General features: G+C 36.1%; 1 protein-coding gene across 1 annotated transcript in view; it reads left to right on the forward strand.

The window, feature by feature from the left end:
* LOC131030885 (DEAD-box ATP-dependent RNA helicase 36) overlaps nt 1-21,782 on the forward strand; it is a 39,376-nt gene extending 17,594 nt beyond the window's left edge. The window contains exons 3-6 of the mRNA XM_057961839.2: nt 1,423-1,626; nt 1,834-1,915; nt 21,001-21,099; nt 21,209-21,782. Of these exons, the coding sequence (XP_057817822.2) occupies nt 1,423-1,626; nt 1,834-1,915; nt 21,001-21,099; nt 21,209-21,370 (547 nt within the window). The 3' untranslated portion in view covers nt 21,371-21,782. The remainder of the gene's footprint in view (nt 1-1,422; nt 1,627-1,833; nt 1,916-21,000; nt 21,100-21,208) is intronic.
* The last annotated feature ends 1,596 nt before the right edge of the window (nt 21,783-23,378 follow it).

Genomic DNA, 23,378 nt, shown 5'->3' on the forward strand with positions numbered 1-23,378 from the left:
GTGTATTATCTAACAAGCCCAACTTCATGGGATAAGCGATTGTGTTTGATTCGTGAAATTGTGAAAGTCTTACTTTGTAAGACAATTTCAACGATTGGTTTGCTGTTCACCATGTATCAGGTAGGGAGCATGACAAATTAGGGAATGGGCTAGAAGTGTGCCAACTTCAATGTATTATGAATGTAGATGGAATTAAGTATGACTGTCATTCATATTGTAGTCTATATTAATATTATTATTAAATTCTGCATAAGAATATTATCAGACTTCACATATTAAGTACATTCTTATGCATACAACCAAGAACAAGGATGGTACTGCCTGTAACTTAGTAACAGTTCTGATCTGATCTGATTGATGGTCATCCCACTAGATGTTTTGGATTCCTTTCTTTTATATCTCACAATGTGATAGAGAGGTCACACCTCTTCATCATGTATGCCCTTTGGCAAGAGACACACCTTTTCATAATTAGCACCCTTTGAAAGAGTGCAACTCTTCATTATTTCTGCCTTTTGGATAGGGACACAACCTCTCACAATCAGATCTGCTCTTCTTATTTAAATCAGATCTGCACTTCTGATTCCCAAAATTATCCCCTTCAAATGAGGTTCTCTTCTCCCTTTATATCTCATGTTTGAGGGAGTCGCAACTTTTCATTTCATGTCTTTGACCATTCATTAATTTAATTATATTTAATTATCTATTCTTTTATATTTTAATTTTAATTATTATTATTTTTATCATTAAATTGTATTTCAAAGTGGGGACATCACATCTAGATCAATCATGACATGGGCTTATGCCTCGTGAACTGAATGAAACTTTCACAAGTAATATGACTTAATATTAGACGATGACTAAATATTTGAAGCATGAATTAATGAGATTCATTTGAGCTTGTATGTTTTCAATTCCCTTTGATTGTGATAGTTTGCCCTTTTGTTTACATCGTTATTGTATCACTCAGCTACTGAATTGGTCCTCATGAGTTTGGCATATGTTCTTGCCCTGAAATTTTTAAGTTGTTATTTGGTTTTTGTTGCATATGCTATTGATATACACTGAGCTACAATTTTGTCATTCATGAAAACAAAAGTATTAAGTGCTTTTTACATTAATGTTTAAATGGCTTTGGTTGTGATCAGATTATCTTACTGTCCAATATCATCCTGAACCCTTTGAGAAGTACATACTTTGTTTAGATTCTTTTGTTTGTTTATGCGTTGGTGAATTTTTGTCCTGTTTATCATAACTAATTATTTGTTCCTTATATTCTAATACAGTCATGATTCTAAGGAGTACAATGCCTGATTGTTTGTAGGAGTAAATTGTACAGTAACAATATTTAATCATTTGTAGGAGTAATGTGTAAATAAATAAGAGATACTGGAATGATAATTGTTAATGTGATGGGTTCAGGACTTGCCATCTTCTTAGTTTGTTGTTGGAGGAAGTTGGTCTGGAAGCAGTGGCATTACATTCTCTCAAAACACAGTCATCAAGGCTTGCTGCTGTTCATCGTTTCAAATCTGGCCAGGTCCCAATTTTGTTAGCAACTGATGTAGCGAGTCGTGGTCTTGACATTCCAACTGTTGATCTTGTTATCAATTATGATATCCCAAGGTTGGAGATTTATATTTTCAAATTGCCCAACTTCTAGCTTTCATAAGGTGCAAACTGCAAAGAAAATAAAATGTTTGTTTGATGATTTGATGCTGGTTTTTCTATTTTATATAAAGCTTTCAAGAACGAAATTTTATGGATATATGGTTTCTTTTGATTTGACCAGCTTATATTACTTTGATCCTAAAACAAAATTGCAAACTGCAGGTACCCTCGTGACTACGTTCATCGAGTAGGCCGTACTGCAAGGGCTGGGAGGGTAGGGCAAGCTGTGAGCATAGTGACCCAGGTTTGCAAGATTTAAATTTTCAAAAAAATTATCTTGATTTGAAGGAACAGAAAATTTGACGATTTCTTGAAGTTATTGTTTCAGCAGGAGGTTCAGATTTTATAAATTATAAAGGGTATGATGTAGTGGCTAAGCAAACAAAAGTTCAAGCAAGTCAATATCTTGCATTGACCTTTTGTTCGACAGTTTCCATCTTTGAGTCAGTGTGACAAGATTCTTATGCATTACAAGTATCAGCAGTGAACTGTGAGATTTTGAAGAATATCTTTAAACATTAATTGGAGTCTCTTATTAGCTTCATGATTGTTGAAAAACACAAAAATAGGCCATCATAATAGTTTTCATCTTCAGGAAAATGGTCCTTGCCATTGTAGATTCTGTATTGTTGTACATTATACATTAATGCTCTGCCTGCAGAAGAGCAGTGGCAGACCACCTGAATTCTCCATTCACATACAAATTCATAGTGTTTGCTTTCTAACCAGATGGACTTTAGATGATATGCTTTGAAGAAGAAGATCCTTGCTTTCTGAGCTTAGTCACTCAGCTCTTCACCGATTCAGAAAACTCTCATTTTCAATGCCGAGTTGTTATGATATTTCTTGGAAATACTTATGAAAATCAGAAATACAGCAATCCACTTCAAGAGTGTGACCTCCAATAATCAGACTATAATATATGAATTCAATATCTGATGATACGATGATATGTGAGAGAATTCTCTTCCTTATTTATAAGCTTAACCAAAGTTGAAGTACTCGCCACTTGGCAAAACTCGCCAAGCCCCTGGGAAAAAACTCGGCAACTTAAAAACACGCTTAAATTTAATAAAAAATGCATTTTTTTTGCAAAATTTAATGAGAAGATGCATCCAATGAGTCAATAAATGACAACACAAAAGAAACAAGCTGATTCTAGATATATTTAAATGCAAAGTGTCTACAAAATGGCATCCTCATGAGGAATGCTGATGGCTGGAAGCCTGAAAGCAATATAGTAAATAGTTTTTGTAAAACCAAAAGTAAATACATCATTACAAATTACAATTACAACTTCCTCTTCCTAGCTCTAGCAAAAAATTTGGGAGAGGTAGATCTAGAGGGTCCAGTCCTAGAAGTCTGCAGTGGGCGTGTGAGTGTCTGTGCCTCCTCGCTCGGTATGGCTGGCTCATCCTCCATCATGGCTGAAGCTATGTCTCCACCTTCTTGTGGCACTGGCAATGACTCGTCATCCTCATCCTCTTCCTCCTCAATGTCATCCAACGTGAAACCAAATCCACCCCCCTCCTCCTCCATAGCCTGCCTCTCCAAATCAGTGATCTCACCCTCGGAAAACAATGGAGGCTGCTCCTGTGATGTCCAATCACTGTAAGGATCTATATCATCCAAGTCAATTGGACCACCTTCTACTTCCTCTACCTTCCTTACGCGCAATCGAAGGTTATATTGCACGAAGACAAGGTCATTGAGGCGTTTTTGCGCTAACTTGCTCCTCTTCTTCGTGTGGATTGCTTCAAACAAGCTCCAATTGCGCTCACAATTGGATGAACTGCAAGGCTGATATAAGACTTCGAGGGCAAATTTTTTGAGATGGGGGGTGTTTCCACCCCAATTTTGCCACCAAGCATCTGCAAAATAAAAAAATTTGAAAAGTTAGAAAACAAAGAGAAAAGAGAAAACACCAAATGAATCTCCTTTCTGCCGTTTTGCGTTATCAAGCACAGGCGACCGAGTTTTTGCCCAAAACTCGGCGAGTCCGAGTCAAAAACTCGGTCCTCTTCTTCGTGTGGATTGCTTCAAACAAGCTCCAATTGCGCTCACAATTGGATGAACTGCAAGGCTGACATAAGACTCTGAGGGCAAATTTTTTTAGATGGGGGGTGTTTCCACCCCAATTTTGCCACCAAGCTTCTGCAAACTAAAAAAATTTGAAAAGTTAGAAAGCAAAGAGAAAAGAGAAAACAGAAAATGAATCTCCTTTCTGCCGTTTTGTGTTATCTGGCACAGGTGACCGAGTTTTTGACTCAGACTCGCCGAGTTTTTGGCCAAAACTCGGCGAGTTATCCGGTGAGTAAAAGTCGTTATTACTCGCCGGATACAAAAAAAAAACTTGGCGAGTTTTTGCAACTCGCCGAGTAGTTCAACTATGAGCTTAACTATGTAGGGACATACACCACCATCCTAATTAAGAGGGATTAGTGTGTTAACTAATATTTATGTGAGGGTTAAGCATGCCAAAAGTGTTTATTCTTATCATATTTATATATAAAATATCATATCATGATCATAACATGAGTTGGCACCCTGCTGAGTGATTCTCAAACACCACATCAATAAGAAGTTGGACTCTATATTTCTCTTATTGTTTTTAACTCCAATTTTCTGTTGTTTCTATCATTTTTCTGTGGATTTCTTCCTTGCGACATTGCCTAAACCTGATCTTTTGCAGAGATTTTAAGATTTTCATTAAATCATTTCTGAAATTCTTTGCAGCCTAGGACTTGAGGTTCTCATGTACCATGATGAATCACTTATGCTTGATAGCTTGATCATGTGTGATGTAACATACGATCGCTAATTTTGTTTGCATCTTTATACTTTTTTTGTATAGATGGTGGATTTGTGATGGTTAGATATGTTTTGCTCAATTTTTTTTCAAGATATGAATTTATTGCATATGTTTTTATTTTGATGCAATTTCGTCGACTTTTAGCTTAGGCTTTTACTACACCATAGGGGATTTGGAATATGATGAAATATATTGTTGATTACCAAGTTTTCAAGGTTTGACACAAAAAATTGAAGTGGTTTTTATCTGGCAAAAAAGAACTGCAAAAGACAAGATATTGTGAAAATAATAAATAATTTAGGTTACAAGGTTTATATCAAACTGCAGAATGTTTTTTTGTCTGGCTTGTGGGCAGTGAATGCATTGTCTATCGTACACACTCAGATGCTGAGAGGGGGGCGGGGGAGGGCGAATCAGCATAAACTTAAACTTAAATTTGCATTTGAAAATTAAACATTAAATCAGATCTGCCGAAAGAAAGAAAGCATGCACCACATAAGAACACCAAGATTTTTACGTGGAAAACCTAATGATGGAAAAACCATGGTAAGAGTTAACTCACATACTATATGAACAAATGATTACAATGTTGATTAAAGGCTCACTGTCGAAGGAAGCTTGCTGCTCCCTGATGGACTTGCTAATCAAGATACAATGATACAGGGACTTGCTGAGGAGATACACTATCTTAGAGTAGGATGCATAAAACTTTGATTGAAGAAAAACTTGAACTGAACTGCTATAGAAGAAGCATTTGTCATATGCTGATGTTGCAGTCTCTTTTTTGCATGATTACTTTATCATAGTGACTTCACGCATTTCATACTCAACTGACATATCACATGTACATTTCTACTACCTTCACAAAAGATTTGATCTTCTATAAATACCCTCCACAACACATCAAAACTCCAATTAGGTCGGCTCAAAAAAGACCTTTAGATGAAAGGTGTAGTATCACATAGGTCGACTCCAAAACATATGCAAAATGAAATAAAATGAGTTGCGGATCAACCCAAAGCATAACTGAACCCAAAACACATCACAACACATCCTTCAAGGCAAATAAGATAGGTTAGGATCAACTGCAAAAGAAGGAACCAACGCTGTTGGCCCAAACAACAGCAAAATCGCCAAGACTGCTTAGTGTTCAACTTTGCACCACCGGGGAGAAACCAAAAACAACATGTGGATCAAGATAAGAGCAATACAAATCATCCACATCATCCCTACAACCTTTTCTTAAAGTATCCCTACCCACTAGACTGATGGAAATAGGGCATCCTGGTTAGACTGTTATACTTCAAAACATTAGATATAGCATTGTAGAGTACCAAATCATCTAAATTCACATTGCTGAACCTTTATAGCTTACTAATCACATCTCCAAATCCGCACATCAAATTGTATCCATCTGGAAGAATGCAGAGCATTCTGGTAAACCTCTGAGACATAACACTCTGTTCTTGTGCACACATAAGAACAATCAACTATAATTTTTACTGTAGAGATGTGTATCAAGTTCAACTATAATTTTTACTGTAATGATGTGTATGACATGAAGTTCCAGAGCCGCAAGGCTAGATCTTGCAAAGCAGACCCGAATACAACGATACAGTCATTGAGAAATACATTGTTTGTGCCTTAGACAACTTTCCCTAAAACACAAGTCTGAATCAAGACTCAAATGTCAATCAACTAGCTTCTTGAACATGTAAACATCACTCAATGTAACTGCATCCTCAATCAAAGCATAAAGCATGTGTAACAATGTGTTACCATATACATACCATATCATCTGGATTGCCATTCTGTCAATGATATATCTATTGGTCCTCTGGACTGACATGCTAAACTTCAATCATGCAAATCCAATGTCTCCATCTGAGCCAAACCATCTCTCTCAAATGTCAAACCATCTCTTTCAAATATCAAACCATCTCTCCCAAATATCTCATGCTGATCACACAACATTTCTCAACCTCTTCAAGAATATCAATCATCCTCTATACAAGTTAGATAGGTCATCAAGTTGACCTTAAGTTGACATCAATGACAGCATGATGCTGCACATATTGCCAACATGCACTCCCCAAATCCCTGTGTTTCTGAGATAAGGATGTTTCCAAGACTTGGGGGAAATGTCCCCTTGCCACCTCACCACCTCCATCGATATTTACCTAGGACGTTTGGAGGACTCCTAGGAGTCTCCTAACCATCCTAGGGACGCCCAAGCATCTTTTTGCCCCTAGTCAAAACCTCCAAGTGAAAACCAAAAAAAAGTGATAGAATTGTGAAAATGACATTCGTAATGAAGGTTTGTACTTTCTAGTTGATCTGACATCAATTATCCTTTTATTGCTTTTCTATCAACAAGCTCATTATCAAATTTGTTTAGGATCATCACCCATTTGGTTGTAGCTTTAGATAGCAAATATGAGTGGGTTTACTGTTGAAATTAGCTTACTTTGATAATTGAGCATGTAATGTCTAAGGTTTTGAGCACTAAAAATAATTGCTAGGCATGCTCTTTCTATCAGACTATATTTAGCTCATAGCCCACTAAAGTATGCCTAATATATTAAATAGCTCTCTTTTTTTCCCATATAATCATATTGTGCTAAGAGTGCCCCCAATGCTATTGATGTGGTAGAGATATGTAACAGGAGGAGCTTGCCTGGAATAAATGGCATGAGTACTAGAGGTGATGCAAGATATCTTTGATTTGATCAAAGATCTGCTTGCAAGAACTATTCTATTGGAATGCCACATTCTTGTGGAGTAGATGGGAAAATGGCTAGCATTTGTTTGCAAGTTGTACTATAAAGCGTATGATTGCTCAAAGCATTCCTTGAAGAGTTTGTAGCTATTTTAGAGTCCCTGGTGGAGGCATTTTTGTTATAGCCTTGACTTTTGCTAAATCAACCTCAATTCCTCTTTGTGTCACAATGAAGCCTAAAAGCTTACTTAAAGTGACACCAAAGACACATTTCTTTGGATTAAGGCACACTTGAAATTCAACTAAACGATTAAAGATACGGTTAAGGACCTAGGGGTGTTTTGCTCCCGTTTTAGATTTTTTTTTGGAGGTCATCCACATAGTCCTCCATGATGTCATGTAACAGGTTATGAAATATAGTTGTCATGGCTCTTTGATAGGTGGCTCCTACTTTTTTTAAGGCCAAAAGGCATGACCTTGTAATAGAAAGAGCCCCAAGGAGTGATGAAAGTCATCGTATGCTGATCATCTTGTAGCTATATGGATTTGATTCTGCTTTGAGATTCCATCCATGAGAGATAACATATCATGACCTCTTGTTAGCTTAACTATGATGTCTATGTTGGGAAACAAGAAGTCATCTTTAGGGCATGCTTTGTTAAGATCCCTAAAATCTATGTAAATGTGGATGCCCTTAATTTCCTTTACAATTGGAACAATGTTAGATGCCTTTTCAGGAAAATCGATGGGGCATATGAATACTTTTAGAAGCCTTTGGAGTTTTGCTTTTACTAGAAGGGAAATTTTTGTATGCATCTACCATAATTTTTGTTTTATTGGTTTGGCTTTAGGATATATTGGCAAATGATGCAACACAAATGATGGATCTAGGCTTCCCATATTCATATAGGGATGCTTTCTTGTGAAGAGATTTTTCATTTATGTGCACAGTTGCTAGATACACCACTCCCCTCCCTTGGAATGTGTAGTGTTGTGCCTGGTATAAGTACGGGTACCGTATGACATCGATACCGTACTTGCATGTCTCCAAAAAATCATTTTCTAAACTATGTCATACTCGTGTGGTTTTTCTAAAAAACTTGGCTTGAACCTTTGGAAAATCACAGTTAAATCCAAAATTGATGGGAAAAAAGTGTTTTTGGTTGTAAATAAACTTTAAGTGTAATGAACCGTACAACAATCATTTTGTATTATAATATTCTTTCTAGTGCAATTTCTTGGATTTTCTTTTCACGGTTTTTTATTCTTTCCAATGTGATTTTTCGGTCATTTTTTGTGAGAGTTTTTTACTATTATTTTGTGCAAATTTCTTTTTTCTTGGGCATTTCTACTTTTGTGAAGTTTTGGTGCATTTTTAGGTGTGATTTGATATTTTTACTATAGAATTTTCTTCCATATGTTACAGTGTTATATTATATTATACTTATTCTGCAACCATTTTATAATTTATTTACTTTGTATTTGATATGATACAATAAAGTTATTATACTATTAACTTAAATTGTTAGGGTTTGTCAAGTTTCTATTTATTTATTTCAATTATAATTGACAAATTAATATAATAATATATATTTAATTATAATTTTTGTCTTTAATTGAAATTTAAAAATTAAGGTTTAAAAAATTAAAATGAAAGTATATTTTTTAAGTTAAAATTCTTATTCTTTATATTTAGATTTTATAGTTATAATACATTTATAATTATTATTGTATCCATATTACGGGGTTTGGAAAATGGCCATATTCATATCCGTGTGCATGCAAGTTTATTTTTGTGAATGAGGAAATTTGTTTGTTCCCCAAAGTAGGCAACAATGTTAATTTCAATAGGTAACCCTGATTTGTAGTCTCACATAGGTATACTCTCACGAAGTCCCATTAGTTTGGCGATTGCCTCATCACAGTCTGAAATGTATCAAAAGATGGAGGGCCTTGTTGGTCTCAAACAATAAATTTAAGATATATGAAGGGAAGGTCAAAGGGGGTGGATGGCTTAGGTGAGATAGTGCAAATGCTTAGGTCTTGGAATAACTTGACGTTATGTTCTCATGGGTGTTCTCATTAATACTATGAACAATAGGAAAGGCTTTAGCAACTTTAGTAAGGATGAAATTAATACTTGAGGGCACATTTTAAAGAGGTCCATATCCAAGCCCTTGGTCACCAAGTTTAATAATTAGAAGCATGGGTTTCATAATTCCCTATTCTTATAGGCCAAGACCTTTGCCTTTATATCCTATGTTTTTGCACATATGGAGGGCCCTGGCATAAATATCTGTAGGTAATGAGGATGTCTGTTCTTCATCTTTATAGAGCCATGATGTTATATCATCTTCAATAGTTTTGTTGTCTAAAAATGCCCAAAGTCGAAATGTAGTTGCCTTATAATTGATAGTGATTGTGGGGGTTGAATTGGAAGGTCTAGGTTGGTCATATGACGAGGGAGAGTGGGAGATTCCTCACATAAAGAGAATCTTGTAATCTGTAATATCCACATCCTTTACTAGTGACCTTAGTTGAGATAGGTTGAGGTGGATGTAAGTGAAGATGGATCGATATAGGATGATGCTAAAGGAGGTATGATAACATTCGTTGGACAATGATGGGAGCGATTATAGCTACCTTCCAATAATTTACAATATTGGAAGGGTTGAGGATGGAGAAGAAAAGTTATTTCAGTGCTGTTATGGGAGATTTTGATGCATTGGTGATACGTGGAAGGGACAATCTACATCACATGTATCTATGGGTGATTGAGGAGGAGTTTATCGGGGAGATCAATGTCTAAGGCTTGGAACATAGTTTTCATGGTAACAGGCCCAACCTAAATAGGCAATTTAATGGTTCCTTTTAATTCTTGTTTTTCATCATCATAAGCTTTAATAGTAAACCTCTTTTGGGGATCCATAGGTTCCTTAGAATATCCCAATTGCCTAATTAACCTTAGGATACATAAATATAAGCTTAACCCACATGAGGACTCGTTTAATTTTTGTTTGTGGATGATGGCTTTGATATGAAGGGTTTTATTGTGGGATGGTTTGAGAGCCGATAAATTCTTTTTTAGTGAATACGAGGTGATGTTGCGAGGATAAATGCCCTATCATGGCTTGGAATTGGTTGGTGCAAATGTTATTTAGGGCTCTTGATTCTTGTAAAGCTCTCTCTAAAATCACCTCATGGATTAGGGAAGTTTTGAGGAGCTCTAAGATGGAGATTTGGTTGGGGGGTTTTCTTAGATGGTTTGGGATGTTGTATTGAGTGGGATGGTTTGGAGGATGAGTAAACCCCCTTCGACGGTGACTTGACCTCGATGTGTGGCTACAACGCAATTGGGATTTTTTATGGTTATAGTAGCCACTTGGGATGAATTCGGTTTAGTCCTACCAACTATGGTATCATAGGTGTGGAGCTATGGATGTTATTAGTGCAATTGTGAGTATTATCCTTGTTGGATGTGGAGGCGTCTCCTTCATCATGCTTGAGGAAAGGATTTTTATTCATACTAACTGTTCATTTGAGGAATTCGATGGGTGGACTTCAACTTCTATTTCACCACAATTGATGAGATCTGGGATGTAGCTCTTATGTTTCATACATTTGGCCATATCATGGCCTTTTGACTTGATGATATTCCCAATATTCATTATACTTGTACCATGCGGGTTTTGCTTGGTTTTCATTGAAAGTTTTCATCATAGGCAATTTGTTTATGTTTGCTTGGACTAGCTTTTGGAAAACCACTTCCATGGGCGCCTTAAAGTGTTTTGGGGAAATGTTAAGAGGGAAAATGGATGTTAAGGGTGGTTGATTTTGTTGGACTAAATCTGATGATTGGTTTTGAGATGGTTGAGATTTGGTAGTGTGTGTGCTTGGATGGACTACACTTGTTGATATTTTGATCCTAAGTGATGAAAATGAATTGGGTATGATTTGTTGTGAAATGGGGAGGGGGTTAGAAGATGTTTGAAGGTTTAATGTTGAATTGGAACCACCTCCTAGTGTTTGTGGAAGGTTGGAATTATTTGATGGTTGAAGTGGATATGGTCCCCATAATATATTTGAGGGGTTGGTCAATGTTGTGGGATCTTGTCTTTTGAGTTGTGATAGGTCATAATTGGGTAGAATTCTAGCCCCACTTTAGAATATTTGTAGTAAGAAGTTGTCCTTGTTAGCTTCAATAAGGCAATCCGTTAGATTCATTGCTATAGGATTTTGGGCAAACTCTTGTAATCTTGGTGAATGTTTTGGTTGTACAACCAAAGTTTCATCTACATTTTTTGCTTTGGGGGATGAAGGTTGGTGTAACTTTTCATTGGGTTGTAGGATTAAAAATCTTACTAGGTATTCTTGTGGTGTAGGTGTTTCACTTCATTTATCTCTTGGCTTGTGAACTTGTGAGTGGCATGCAAAGGTATAGGTTAGGTGGGTTTGCCTTGTCTTCTTGTATGTATGAGATAAGGTGAAGGTTATGGATGTGTTAGATTTGTGTTGTTTATTTTTTAGAAGATGATTTTGTGGTGAAAACTACAAGGACAAGTGATGATATGGACTTAAGAGTTCATGTTTGGAGGATATGTATGTTAGGATAACCAGTAAACAACTGAGAGGAGGGGGGGGGGGTGAATCAGTTGTTAACAGATTATGTGAATTAAAGCACTTAAAACCTTTTACCAGAATAACTCATAAAGCATTAAAGCATAATTGAAAACCAAAGAATCAATACCATGCAACCATAACACATAACACCATGATTTGTACGTGGAAAACCCGGTAAAGGGAAAAACCACGGTGGGAAACCATACCCACAGTCAGATGATACTTCTGCAGAAAGTATATGATTACAATAGGGGCCTGCACATGCAGCACATGCAGGAAAGCACACTGCCTAGAGCGCACTGCTCATCATAATGGAGTCTCACTAACTACAAAAGAGGTCAACCACCTCAAAGTATGTGGACAACAATTCAGAGAGAAGAACTGCCTGTGATAGCATCAAACATGCCAAATTACAGTTCCGGTTAAGCTCAATACCGGAGGTCTAAAACCTCTTACATAAACCCAACTCCATCACCTATGATCGACCAAATCCTCTGCACAAATGATTATTACATTATTCGCTCCTTGCCTATATGATCTACAATGAGATCTTACATATATTTATACAAGCCCTGGGCCTAAACAATTAGGTCGGCCACCCAAATGATAATTCAATAGATCCATTACATAATCCTGAAATAAAATCATAAAGCATGTCGGCCTAAGACCAAACAAATATCATCCAATCAATAAAACATCCCAGAAGCGCATCAGAAGGATTCACCAATACGTTTCATGAAACCGGTCCATAACCTAGATAGCACCGAACCTAAATTAGATCCACACACGCCAAAGCAATGGCACCAATCAGTCGAGGCACAAACACAATCACCATCAACATCCTAAATCCCTTCTAGAAGCTGCACCAACACCACTTATTTACATCAAAGATCTTCAATAAAGCTCTGCCGGTGAAACTGTTACCGGACCTACAAAGTAGGCTTACTAGAACATAAGATATCATTCGATCATCAAGTCAATACCAACTGACTGAAACATACTTCAGAAGCATATGAACCATCCATACAAACTTATTCCATCATTCAAATCATACCGGTGACAATCAACTGATAATCTTCCCAATCCAATCTTTCTACCGGAAGCCAGTAAACAATCATAACAGCTAGTGTTGACATCAATGACAAAACAACATCAATGCAACACATAATCAATTCCTCCAAATTGCCAACAATCTCCACCTTTGGCATTGATAGAAACACTAGATGTGAAAAACATCCAAGTGCCAAGAAATGCCAAACAAGTCTCCCCCTATGGAAGACAACCAACAATCTCCCATAAAATGATATAGCAATGAAGCTCTGAATCAAATCTGAATCAAAAGACCAAATACCGCCAAACTCCCCCTGAGGAGTGCAATCAATCTGAAAAATAAATAGCAATAGTTTTTCACATATATTCCTCCCCCTTTGACAACAATGCCAAAGATATGATATAGATATCAAACAGAATATGAAAACTCTAAATCTCGAGGCTGACTACTCCCCCTAAGTAGTAGCATTATTTCATCAATCTCGAGTAAAATATAGCTCTGATAATGCATACCAGACTGATGCACATCTGCATCATTTAAGTCTCTACCGGAAGGGTAGAAACTCCTAATCTGTCTCTCAAATACTCAAATGATTCCCGAGACAAAGGTTTGCTGAAGATGTCTGCTATTTGTTCTTTAGTGTTCACATAAACCAATTTGACTTCGTTTGCTTCCACCTTTTCCTTCAAAAAGTTATACTTGATTGATATGTGCTTAGTCTTGGAGTGAAATACAGGATTCTTTGATGTCAATAGTTGCAGAGTTATCACAATGAATAACAACCGGATCATTACAACTCACTTGTACAGCCTTCAACATCTGCTTCATCAATAAAACTTGAGTGCAATTAGTTGCGGCTGCAACATGTTCAGCTTCAGCAGTAGATAAAGAAATGCATGACTGCTTCTTGCTGATCCATGAAACCAATTTCTTCCCAAGAAAGAATGCTCCATTGGATGTGCTCTTCCGGTCATCAACATCACCTGCCCAATTTGCATCTGTATATGCACATAAATTAAAGTCATCATCTTTAGGGTACTATAAACCATATTCAGTTGTTCCTTGCAAATACCGAAATATCCTTTTTATTGCACTTTCATGATTTTCTCTTGGATTACTTTGAAATCTTGAAACAATACTATCTGCATTCATTATATTCGGTCTAGTCTGAGTTAAATATAGCAAACCACCAATCATGGATTTATATCTTGTAGGATACATCTTTAATTGACAATTTTTCACTTGTAACCATAGGAGTACTAACCGATTTGGAATTTTCCATACCAAATTTCTTCAATAATTCCCTTAGATAATTAGTTTGACAGATAAAGATACCTTTGTCAGTCTGAGTAATCTGCAAACCTAGAAAAAATCTTATTTCTCCAGTCATAGACATTTCAAATTCACTCTTCTTATTATCAGAGAATTCCATGCACAATTTTTCTTCACCTCCAAAAATGATATCATCAACAAATACTTCAATAATTAGAATATCATCATTAGTGATCTTATAATATAGGTTACTATCAGCTTTACCTTTTATAAAGTCCAGCTTCAAAAGATTCTTATTCAACCTTGCATACCAAGCTCTAGGAGCTTGTTTTAATCCATATAGGGCTTTCCTTAATCTGCAAACCATATTTTTGTCATCTGTCAGTAAAAATCCATCAGGTTGCTCAATGAAGACTTCCTCTTCAAGTTCTCCATTCAGAAATGCACACTTAACATCCATTTGATAGACCTTGTAGTTCTTATAGGTTGCATAAGCAAGAAATAGTCCAACAGCTTCAATTTGGGCTACTGGTGCAAAAGTTTCACCATAATCAATTCTTTCCTTCTGAGAATATCCTTTGTAGACCAATCTAGCCTTGTTTCTTACAACTTGTCCATCCTCATTCAGTTTGTTTCTAAAAACCCATTTAGTTCCAATGACATTCTTATTTTCAGGTCGGGGAACCAAAGTCCAAGTATTGTTCTTTTCTATTGGATCTAATTAATCTTCCATAGCTTTCATCCAACTTTCATCTTTACAAGCTTCAATTACTGATGCCGGTTCAATCTGAGAAATGAAACATACCTCTTGATTTGCCAATCTTCTTCTTGTCATAACTCCTTTGTTTTTGTCTCCAATGATCTGATCTTCAGAATGATTTAGCTTTACATACCTTGGTGTTTTTTGACTTTCAGGTTCTCTGTGCTGCTTTTCAGTTACAGTTGAGTTTTCTGATGATGCTAGGGCAACTGATTCAGTATTCTGTTCCGGTACCTGCATTACCGGATCAATTATGATCATTTCCACTGCCGGTTCTCTGTCATAAGATTTAGCTTGGTCTTTGTGCTGCTCATCCACTTTCACATTAGCGCTTTCCACAATTCTCGACAATCTTTTGTTATAACATCTATATGCTTTGCTCTTAATTGAATAACCAAGAAATATTCCTTCATCACATCTAGGGTCAAACTTTCCAATGGAATCATCTCTTTTGATATAACACTTACTTCTAAAGATTCTGAAATACTTAAGAGTAGGGGAATGACTTAACCACAATTCATAAGGTGTCTTATCGGTATCTCCTTTGATATTAACTCTGTTAATGTATAAACCGCTGTACTTACTGCTTCTCTCCAGTAGATATGAGACAATTTAACTTCCATCATCATGGTTCTGGCTGCATCCAAAATGGTTTTGTTCTTTCTTTCCACAATGCCATTCTGCTAAGGTGTCCGGGGTGCAGATAACTGTCTCCTAATGCTGTTTTTCTCACAATAGCTGTTGAATTCACCACTTTGATTTGATCTCAGACACTTGATTTTCATCCCTGTCTCTGTCTCAACCATAGCTTTAAATATCTTGAATTTCTCAAAGGCTTTAGATTTCTCCCTTAGAAAAGCAACCCACATCATTCTAGAATAGTCATCAATGATTAATATGAAATATCTATCTCCTTGAAAGCTTCTTGTATTAGCAGGACCACATAGGTCAGTATGAATCAAATCAAGAATATCATTCGATTTATCAGGTATGCTCTTAAAAGAAGTTCTGATTTGCTTACCCATTTGACATTCCTTACATATCGGATTATGAGGCTTCAAAATATTAGGTAAATCTTAGTTGAACTGATCTTTACAATGCAATCAAAATTTATATGACAAACTCTTATGCCATAGCCAACTTTCATCAATATGTGCAATCAAACATGTTTTTTCACCGGATTTCAAATGAAAGATGTTACCGTTTGTCTGTGTATCGGTTGCAATCTCCAATCCAGATTTGCTAATGATTTTGCACTTTCCATCCTTGAATTGTAATTGAAATCCTTTGTCTACCAACTGTCCTACACTCAAAAGATTATGCTTCAGACCTTCAACATAATAGACATTGTCAGTGTTATGCTTACCATCCAATGAAATGGTTCCTCTTCCTTTGATCATGCATGCTTTGTTATTACCAAATCTGCTTGACCACCATCAAATTCTTGCAGGGTTAGAAACTTTCTTTTGTCTCCTGTCATATGATGAGAACATCCACTGTCTATTACCCATTCATCTTTGTCTTCAACTTTTGTTGCAATGGCCTTTTCTTCATTTTTGATAACTGGTTCCGGATCATCTTCCTTCATAGCATAAAATTCCCAGTCTCTTCCATTGCCGGATCCACTAGTTGAATCTCTTGCCGGTTCTTCCTCTGAGTCATCAGTTACTCCTTCCTCATCAGCATAGTAGCATGATTTGTTTTTGTTTCTCCTGTACTTATGCTTGATCTGATATTCAGGGTTAGGCTTAAAAGATCTTCTTGCTCTTTCTTCCAATTTTGAATTCCTTTCAGGACATCTAGATGCAAAATGACCTATCTTATTACATGCAAAACATTTGAAAGGAGATTTTCCTTCACACTTACTTCTTGTTGGACCTTTAGGTATCTTTCTAGCAAATAGGGCTTTAAGTTGCTCAAGCTCTTCATCTTCTTTCCTAATCTCTTCCAATTCCTTTGCATACAAAACTTTCCAATCTTGCTTGCTGATTGATGATGTAGATGCCTTAAATGCAGTATCAATCTTTGCAACTCCTGGAGGACCAAATTCTTCAAGCTCAAAAACAGATATCTTCCCAACAAGAGTATTTCTATTGACAGAAGAATTAGGCATGGTTCTTAACTCATTAATTGCAGTTACCTTCATCTTATATGCCGGTGGCAAAACCCTTAATACTTTTGAAACAATCTCTTCCTCACTTAGAGATCCACCACAACATTGAATTCCTAATACAATTTCATTTACCCTTTCCATGAATGCATAAATTCTTTCATCTTCCTCCATCTTCAAGTTTTCATATCTTACCCAGTACCATTCAAGTTTTGTAATTTTAACAGTGGGATCATTTTCATTAAGAGTCTCCAACTTGTCCCATATAGCTTTTGCCGATGATTTATCTGATAATCCCATGATTTGCTGATCTAATAAGGCGCTTAAGAGGGCTTCTCTAGCTCTGCAATCATTTTGAATGTTCTTTTCCAAGTCTGTCAGTGCAGGATTGCCAGATGCCGGATCATGAGGAGTGTAACCATTATGAGTTATTTCCCAAATTTCCTTTCCAATGCATCTTAAATGAGTCTCCATACGAATTTTCCATACTCCATAGTTTGTTCCATCAAGCCTAGGGCTGTCCTTCCGGTAAACAACAGCTGAACTATTAGTTGCCATAGGATCTTCCTCAAGCAGTTAAGCTTCTGCAAAAAGAGGACCAGGCTCTGATACCAATTGTTAGGATAACCGGTGAACAACTGAGGGGGGGGGGTGAATTAGTTGTTAACAGATTATGTGAATTAAAGCACTGAAAACCTTTTACTAGGAATAACTGATAAAGCCCTAAAAAATAACTGAAAACCAAAGAATCAATACCATGCAACCATAACACATAACACCATGATTTGTACTTGGAAAACCTGGTAAAGGGAAAATACGCGTTGAGAAACTCTACCCATAGTCAGATGATACTTCTGCAGAAAGTATATGATTATAATAGGGGCCTGCACATGCAGGAAGGCACACTGCCTATAGCGCACTGCTCATCACAATGGAGTCTCACTGACTACAAAAGAGGTCAACCACCTCAAGGTATTTGGACAAAAATCCAGAGAGAAGAACTGCCTGTGATAGCATCAAACATGTCAGATTACAGTTCTGGTTAAGCTCAATATCGGAGGTCTAAAACCTCTTACATAAACCCAACTCGATCACCTATGATCGACCAAATCCTCTGCACAAATGATTATTACATTATTCGCGCCTTGCCTTTATGATCTACAATGAGATCTTACATATATTTATACAAGCCCTGACCTAAACAATTAGGTCGGCCACCCAAATGATAATTCAATAGATCCATTACATAATCCTGAAACAAAATCATAAAGCATGTCGGCCTAAGACCAAGCAAATATCATCCAATCAATAAAACATCCCAGAAGCGCATCAGAAGGATCCACCAACACGTTTCATGAAACCGGTCCATAACCTAGATAGCACCAAATCTAAATTAGATCCACACACGCCAAAGCAATGACACCAATTAGTCAAGGCTCAAACACAATCACCATCAACATCCTGAATCCCTTCTAAAAGCTGCACTAACACCACTTATGCATTACATCAAAGACCTTCAATAAAGCTCTGTCGATGAAACTCTTACTGGACCTACAAAGCAGGCTTACTAGAACATAAGATAGCATCCGATCATCAAGTCAATACCGACTGACTGAAACATACTTCAGAAGCATATGAACCATCCATACAAACTTATTCCATCATTCAGATCATACTGGTGACAATCAACTGATAATCTTCCCAATCCAATCCTTCTACCGGAAGCCGGTAAACAACCATAACAACTAGTGTTGATATCAATGACAAAACATGAATGCAACACATAATCAATTCTTCCAAATTGCCAACAATGTATGCGTGATTAAGACGTTTGGAATGATGGTTTTGATTTGTATCGAGAGTTTTGGACTCTTGTACTAGGTTTGAAATGTTTTTTTTTGGATGGTGATGTTTGAAAGGTGAGTGGGAGACTAGATTTTGTCTAATGTTATGGAAGGTGAAGTTTGATGAAAAATCAAAGTTGTTAAAGTAAATCTAGATCTTTGTAATTAAGAGGTGATGAAGGATTTTATCCTTTATTACTTAGGATAGACAAGTTTCTAACCAAAATAAGATAGGGATCTTGGAGTTCTCTAAATTCTAAGCTAATTTACTAACTTTGATGAGGGCTAATTTATTACACTACTTGAGATAGGCAAGTTGTTAAGCAAGATGCAAGCTAGAGATGATGGATTAGAGATCTAGATTTAGCTTTTAGACAAATTTGATTTTTGTCTTTGTTTTGGATTGGTAAATGGATAGTAATTTTGATTTTGTTTGAAGGTGATTGAAGATGAAAGTGTAAGTTGGGTGGCCAAGGATGGATGAAAGATCAAGGAATGTCTATAATGAGAAATTTGAAGTCTTCTAGTTGATTGCATTTCATGCAATAGTGCAAGTGTTGAAGCACAAGTTGAAAGCGTTGAATAGTGCATGCATTGAATGATAGATCGAAAGCATTGAAAAGTGTAGGTACTAAAGTACAAAGTTCAGACACTAAAAGGGAGAGTGTAGGCGTTGGCACAATGTAGATTCCAAATGACAAGGTGGAACCATTGAAATATTGTGAGTGCTAAACTATAGTTCGAAAGTGCTAAGTTGTGAGGCTTGATTGGCTTGTACTGGTTTACCACAAGAAAACATGTGAAGCACTTGAGGACAATCCTAAAACTATTCAAGTGGGTGTGACTCCTAGTGTGGGCCCACAATAGAGTTAGCCATTAATACAATCTACTTGTGAGGGATGGTTAGTGTAAGTCATGTTGCACGGAATTCCATTACCAAGGGTGGCCAAAGGCTCATGGAGATACTCGTGAATAATTTCACAGGGTGCTTCACTTCCCTTGGCACCACACTAAGAGACGACTGAAAAGTCTTATCTAAGATTTACAGGTCCTCTAGGGGAGTCCTCAAAATACCACAAGGGTAAGTGAGGTTCAATCCATGAACACTAGCCTGTCTACAAGCGTGGGTCGAGAGCATACACTCAGATCAACCCTTCACATTGTGTCTTGAATCACCAGAGGCTCGAAGGATTCGCCAAACACAACGTGACTAGATTGAGGTACAAATTTTATTCTTTCCGCTTTATATACCCTACCAGAATGTATGGTTGAGGTCGTTCTTTAGGGTGATGAGGTCCCCAAGCAAGCTTCCTAATGGGAAAGCTAATGTTGGTGTGTTTTTCACCCAAGATCACATGAAGCTCAAGGGGAGAGCATATACACAACTAACGCACCTTAGGATCTAAAAACAAAAAGGAGAATGTGAGACTTTTGATCCTCAAGATTACACTAGGTGCAAGGGGAAAGCATATGTCTACACACTTCCACAAAAATGGCAAACAAGATTAATTAACCCTCTAACTAATTTTAGTTCCTAAACTAGTGGAATATAAAATGCCTTCGGCTAGTGATCCTGGAAGCTATATGTTAACAGTTTCAATTTTATGCATCTGACTAGCAAAAGACAGCAACATTATTTATTTCTTAGATTAGGCAGAAGGTTAGTGAAAAACTCTGAAAAATTAAAATCACAAAATGGTAAACAGCAAAAGCTCGAAATGACAGGGCATAGATTCTAAATAGAGTAGGCACTAAAACAGAGTGCAAGTGTTGAACAATGGAAGTGCTTCTCTAAATTGAAAATTGACAAAAACAGAAACAAATACTCTCATTCATGTTTGCCACAGTACGAGGGAAAAGACATGCTTTTGTACTCTAGGTAGTCACTAAGAAAATAGTGCATTAAGTTACAAAATCCTAAATGCTTTTATTGGTTGCTTAGTATAACTTCGATTAATACTCAAATGATATTTTCTTCTTCTGTTGTGCATGTCCAGGTCAGGATTCTTGTTAAAACTACGTATGGTTTATGTTCTACTGAACTATTTCACATTTTGTAGCGCATTAGGCTTGTCTGCTAGTTGTTCAATATTTTGTTCTTCAACTCTATCCTAATATTGTGTGTCTGAAATTTTCTACAGTATCAAGTAAAGCTTATTCATGAAATAGAGGCTGTGATTGGTAAACAGCTGGAGGAATATGACTGCAAAGAGGATGAGGTGCTCAAAGGTATCACACAGGTGAGTGGTTCTGATTCAATAAAAACACATTCACTTACTGAATTTGAGGGGCAGTTAAACAATATTGTAAATTGCTTTTGTATTTAAATTTCTGTTTATGATTCTTCAGGTGTATAAAGCCAAACGGATGGCAACAATGAGGATGGTTGATGATGGGTTTGAAGACAAAGCAAAAGAAAAGAAAGAAATAAAACTAAAAATGCTTGTAGAAAGGGGATTGCTCAGTAAGGACCATAAGAAAAAAAGGAAAAGAAAAAACGGGGACAAATAGATAGAGAATGACATTTAACGTGCAAATCTTTCTTGAATTTTTGTTGTTTCTAATTTCAAAGGGTGCAAATAATCAGTTATATGCAGAGCCCATCATAACGGTTATCTTGCAATGTAGTTTAAATCACGCCTAGTGCCATTAAAATATATTACCTTGGAGCCTACATGTTTCAAACACACTGTCTAGCACAAAGATTCTCTGCAACAGACAGCAGTGTTTTCAGAAGGGAAGTTGATGGAACAAAATGTTGTTGAGAATTAGGCCCAAAGAAAACTAGATATGTGTCCTTGTAATCATTATAATGTCCGAAAGAACTTTGTATATATAATTTTACTGTTACAACTCTAGGAGGCATTCAATTTTAATTTTTTTAACTAAGAACCCCAAAAAGGATTGGCAAAGTTCAATATTCTCTCGTGTCTACAAAACTTGTGTTGCTTTGTATTTTTTGGTATCGTAAAAGATTTCAACTGAGCACCATGTAGATGCCACACCATAGACATTGTCATTAAACCAAACTGAGCACCATGTAGATGCCACAAAATAGACATTGTCGTTAAACCAAATGCTCTTCAAGTTTGAATCAAGTCCACATATTTAATGTTTGTGTGCATTTAAGGTGAAATGAAAGGTTATATATTAATTAAATTAGGATAATCTAGGATAATCTAAGTTAATGGAAGGTTCTATAATAATGACATATAGATCTAATATAGGATAATTAGGCTGGGATTGGAATGATAAAATCAGAATTAAATTTATGAAAAAAAAATTAAATGCGATAACTGGTTTAATTTGAGATGGAGGAATATATTGTTGAAGATATAAAAAATTCATATGATCATATACTGAATCTAAGGCCTTATATATACAAATGTTTCAAAATTTGCAAATTAGTTGTACTTAAATCTGGTTTAGATTTGCATATGTTAAAATGTTCTCTATGTTTGTGGAAATAATATGATGCATGAAATTGAACTTGGACCAACAAAAATTGGCAACTCGAATGTCTGTCTCAATTCATTGCACTTTGTTTGGAGGGGGTATAGGTTGTGTGGGTAGGTGAGGTATACAAACACTATATGAGAAATTGCTAGTTAATGATTTATTCTCCTTGGGCAAAGTTCTTTTAACTATGATGAACCAATACCAAAGACAATAGGCAAGCATGTTATGTCTAGGATGATGATACAAATCGATTATGTGATTAAGATGCTGCAATGATATTGTTATAATGATGTGTAAATGGATTGGGGCTTGTGACATATCAAATGAATGAGAGATGCCTTTAAGTATAACAACATATCACATAGATACATGGAAATGTGTTGTGATTGGCTCAAAAAGGCAAGGATGATAAAAATATTCAAATTTGAAATCTCAATTTTTAAAGTTCGAAATTTAGATACACGTCTATAGAAATGGCTTGGGTTGACTAAGATGAAGTCATGAGTTAAGTTTACATATAGGATATGCCATTTGTATGTTTGATATTACATAAAGGATATTAATTGATGTGAGCCCAAAACATAAGGAAAAAGTCATGGGTATGCAATTTTCACCATTGCATTTTCTCTCCACCGATGTGCATGAAAATGTCAAAGTAAAACAATTATTTGACATAGAAACTAAATTTTCTAAACAATTAAAATATATAAATATGGGTGATGATTTTGAACTCTCATTGTAGTTAACTTTTAATAAAAAACTTGTAAAATAAAAAATATATGCAATTAAAATAGGTGCTAATTACATTTAAAATAGATGCTAATTACAACTTGCATAAAAATTATCTTTGAAAATAGTGAAAGTAAAAAGGGAGAAAAGTAACATTTTTCAACATGAAAAATAGTAGAAGTTGTGCCAATTTTTTTGTCAATTTAGAAAGAATGATAAAGTTTCGTTAACATGAGAATAATTATGAGCTTATCATTGCAAAGCATAATTCACAAAAGGAATGCTAATGATAGATTGCATAACAAGGAATTGAAGGTAACAGAACAAATAT

Source organism: Cryptomeria japonica, chromosome 10, assembly GCF_030272615.1.
Source record: "Cryptomeria japonica chromosome 10, Sugi_1.0, whole genome shotgun sequence".
In the NCBI taxonomy this organism is placed as follows: Eukaryota; Viridiplantae; Streptophyta; class Pinopsida; order Cupressales; family Cupressaceae; genus Cryptomeria; species Cryptomeria japonica.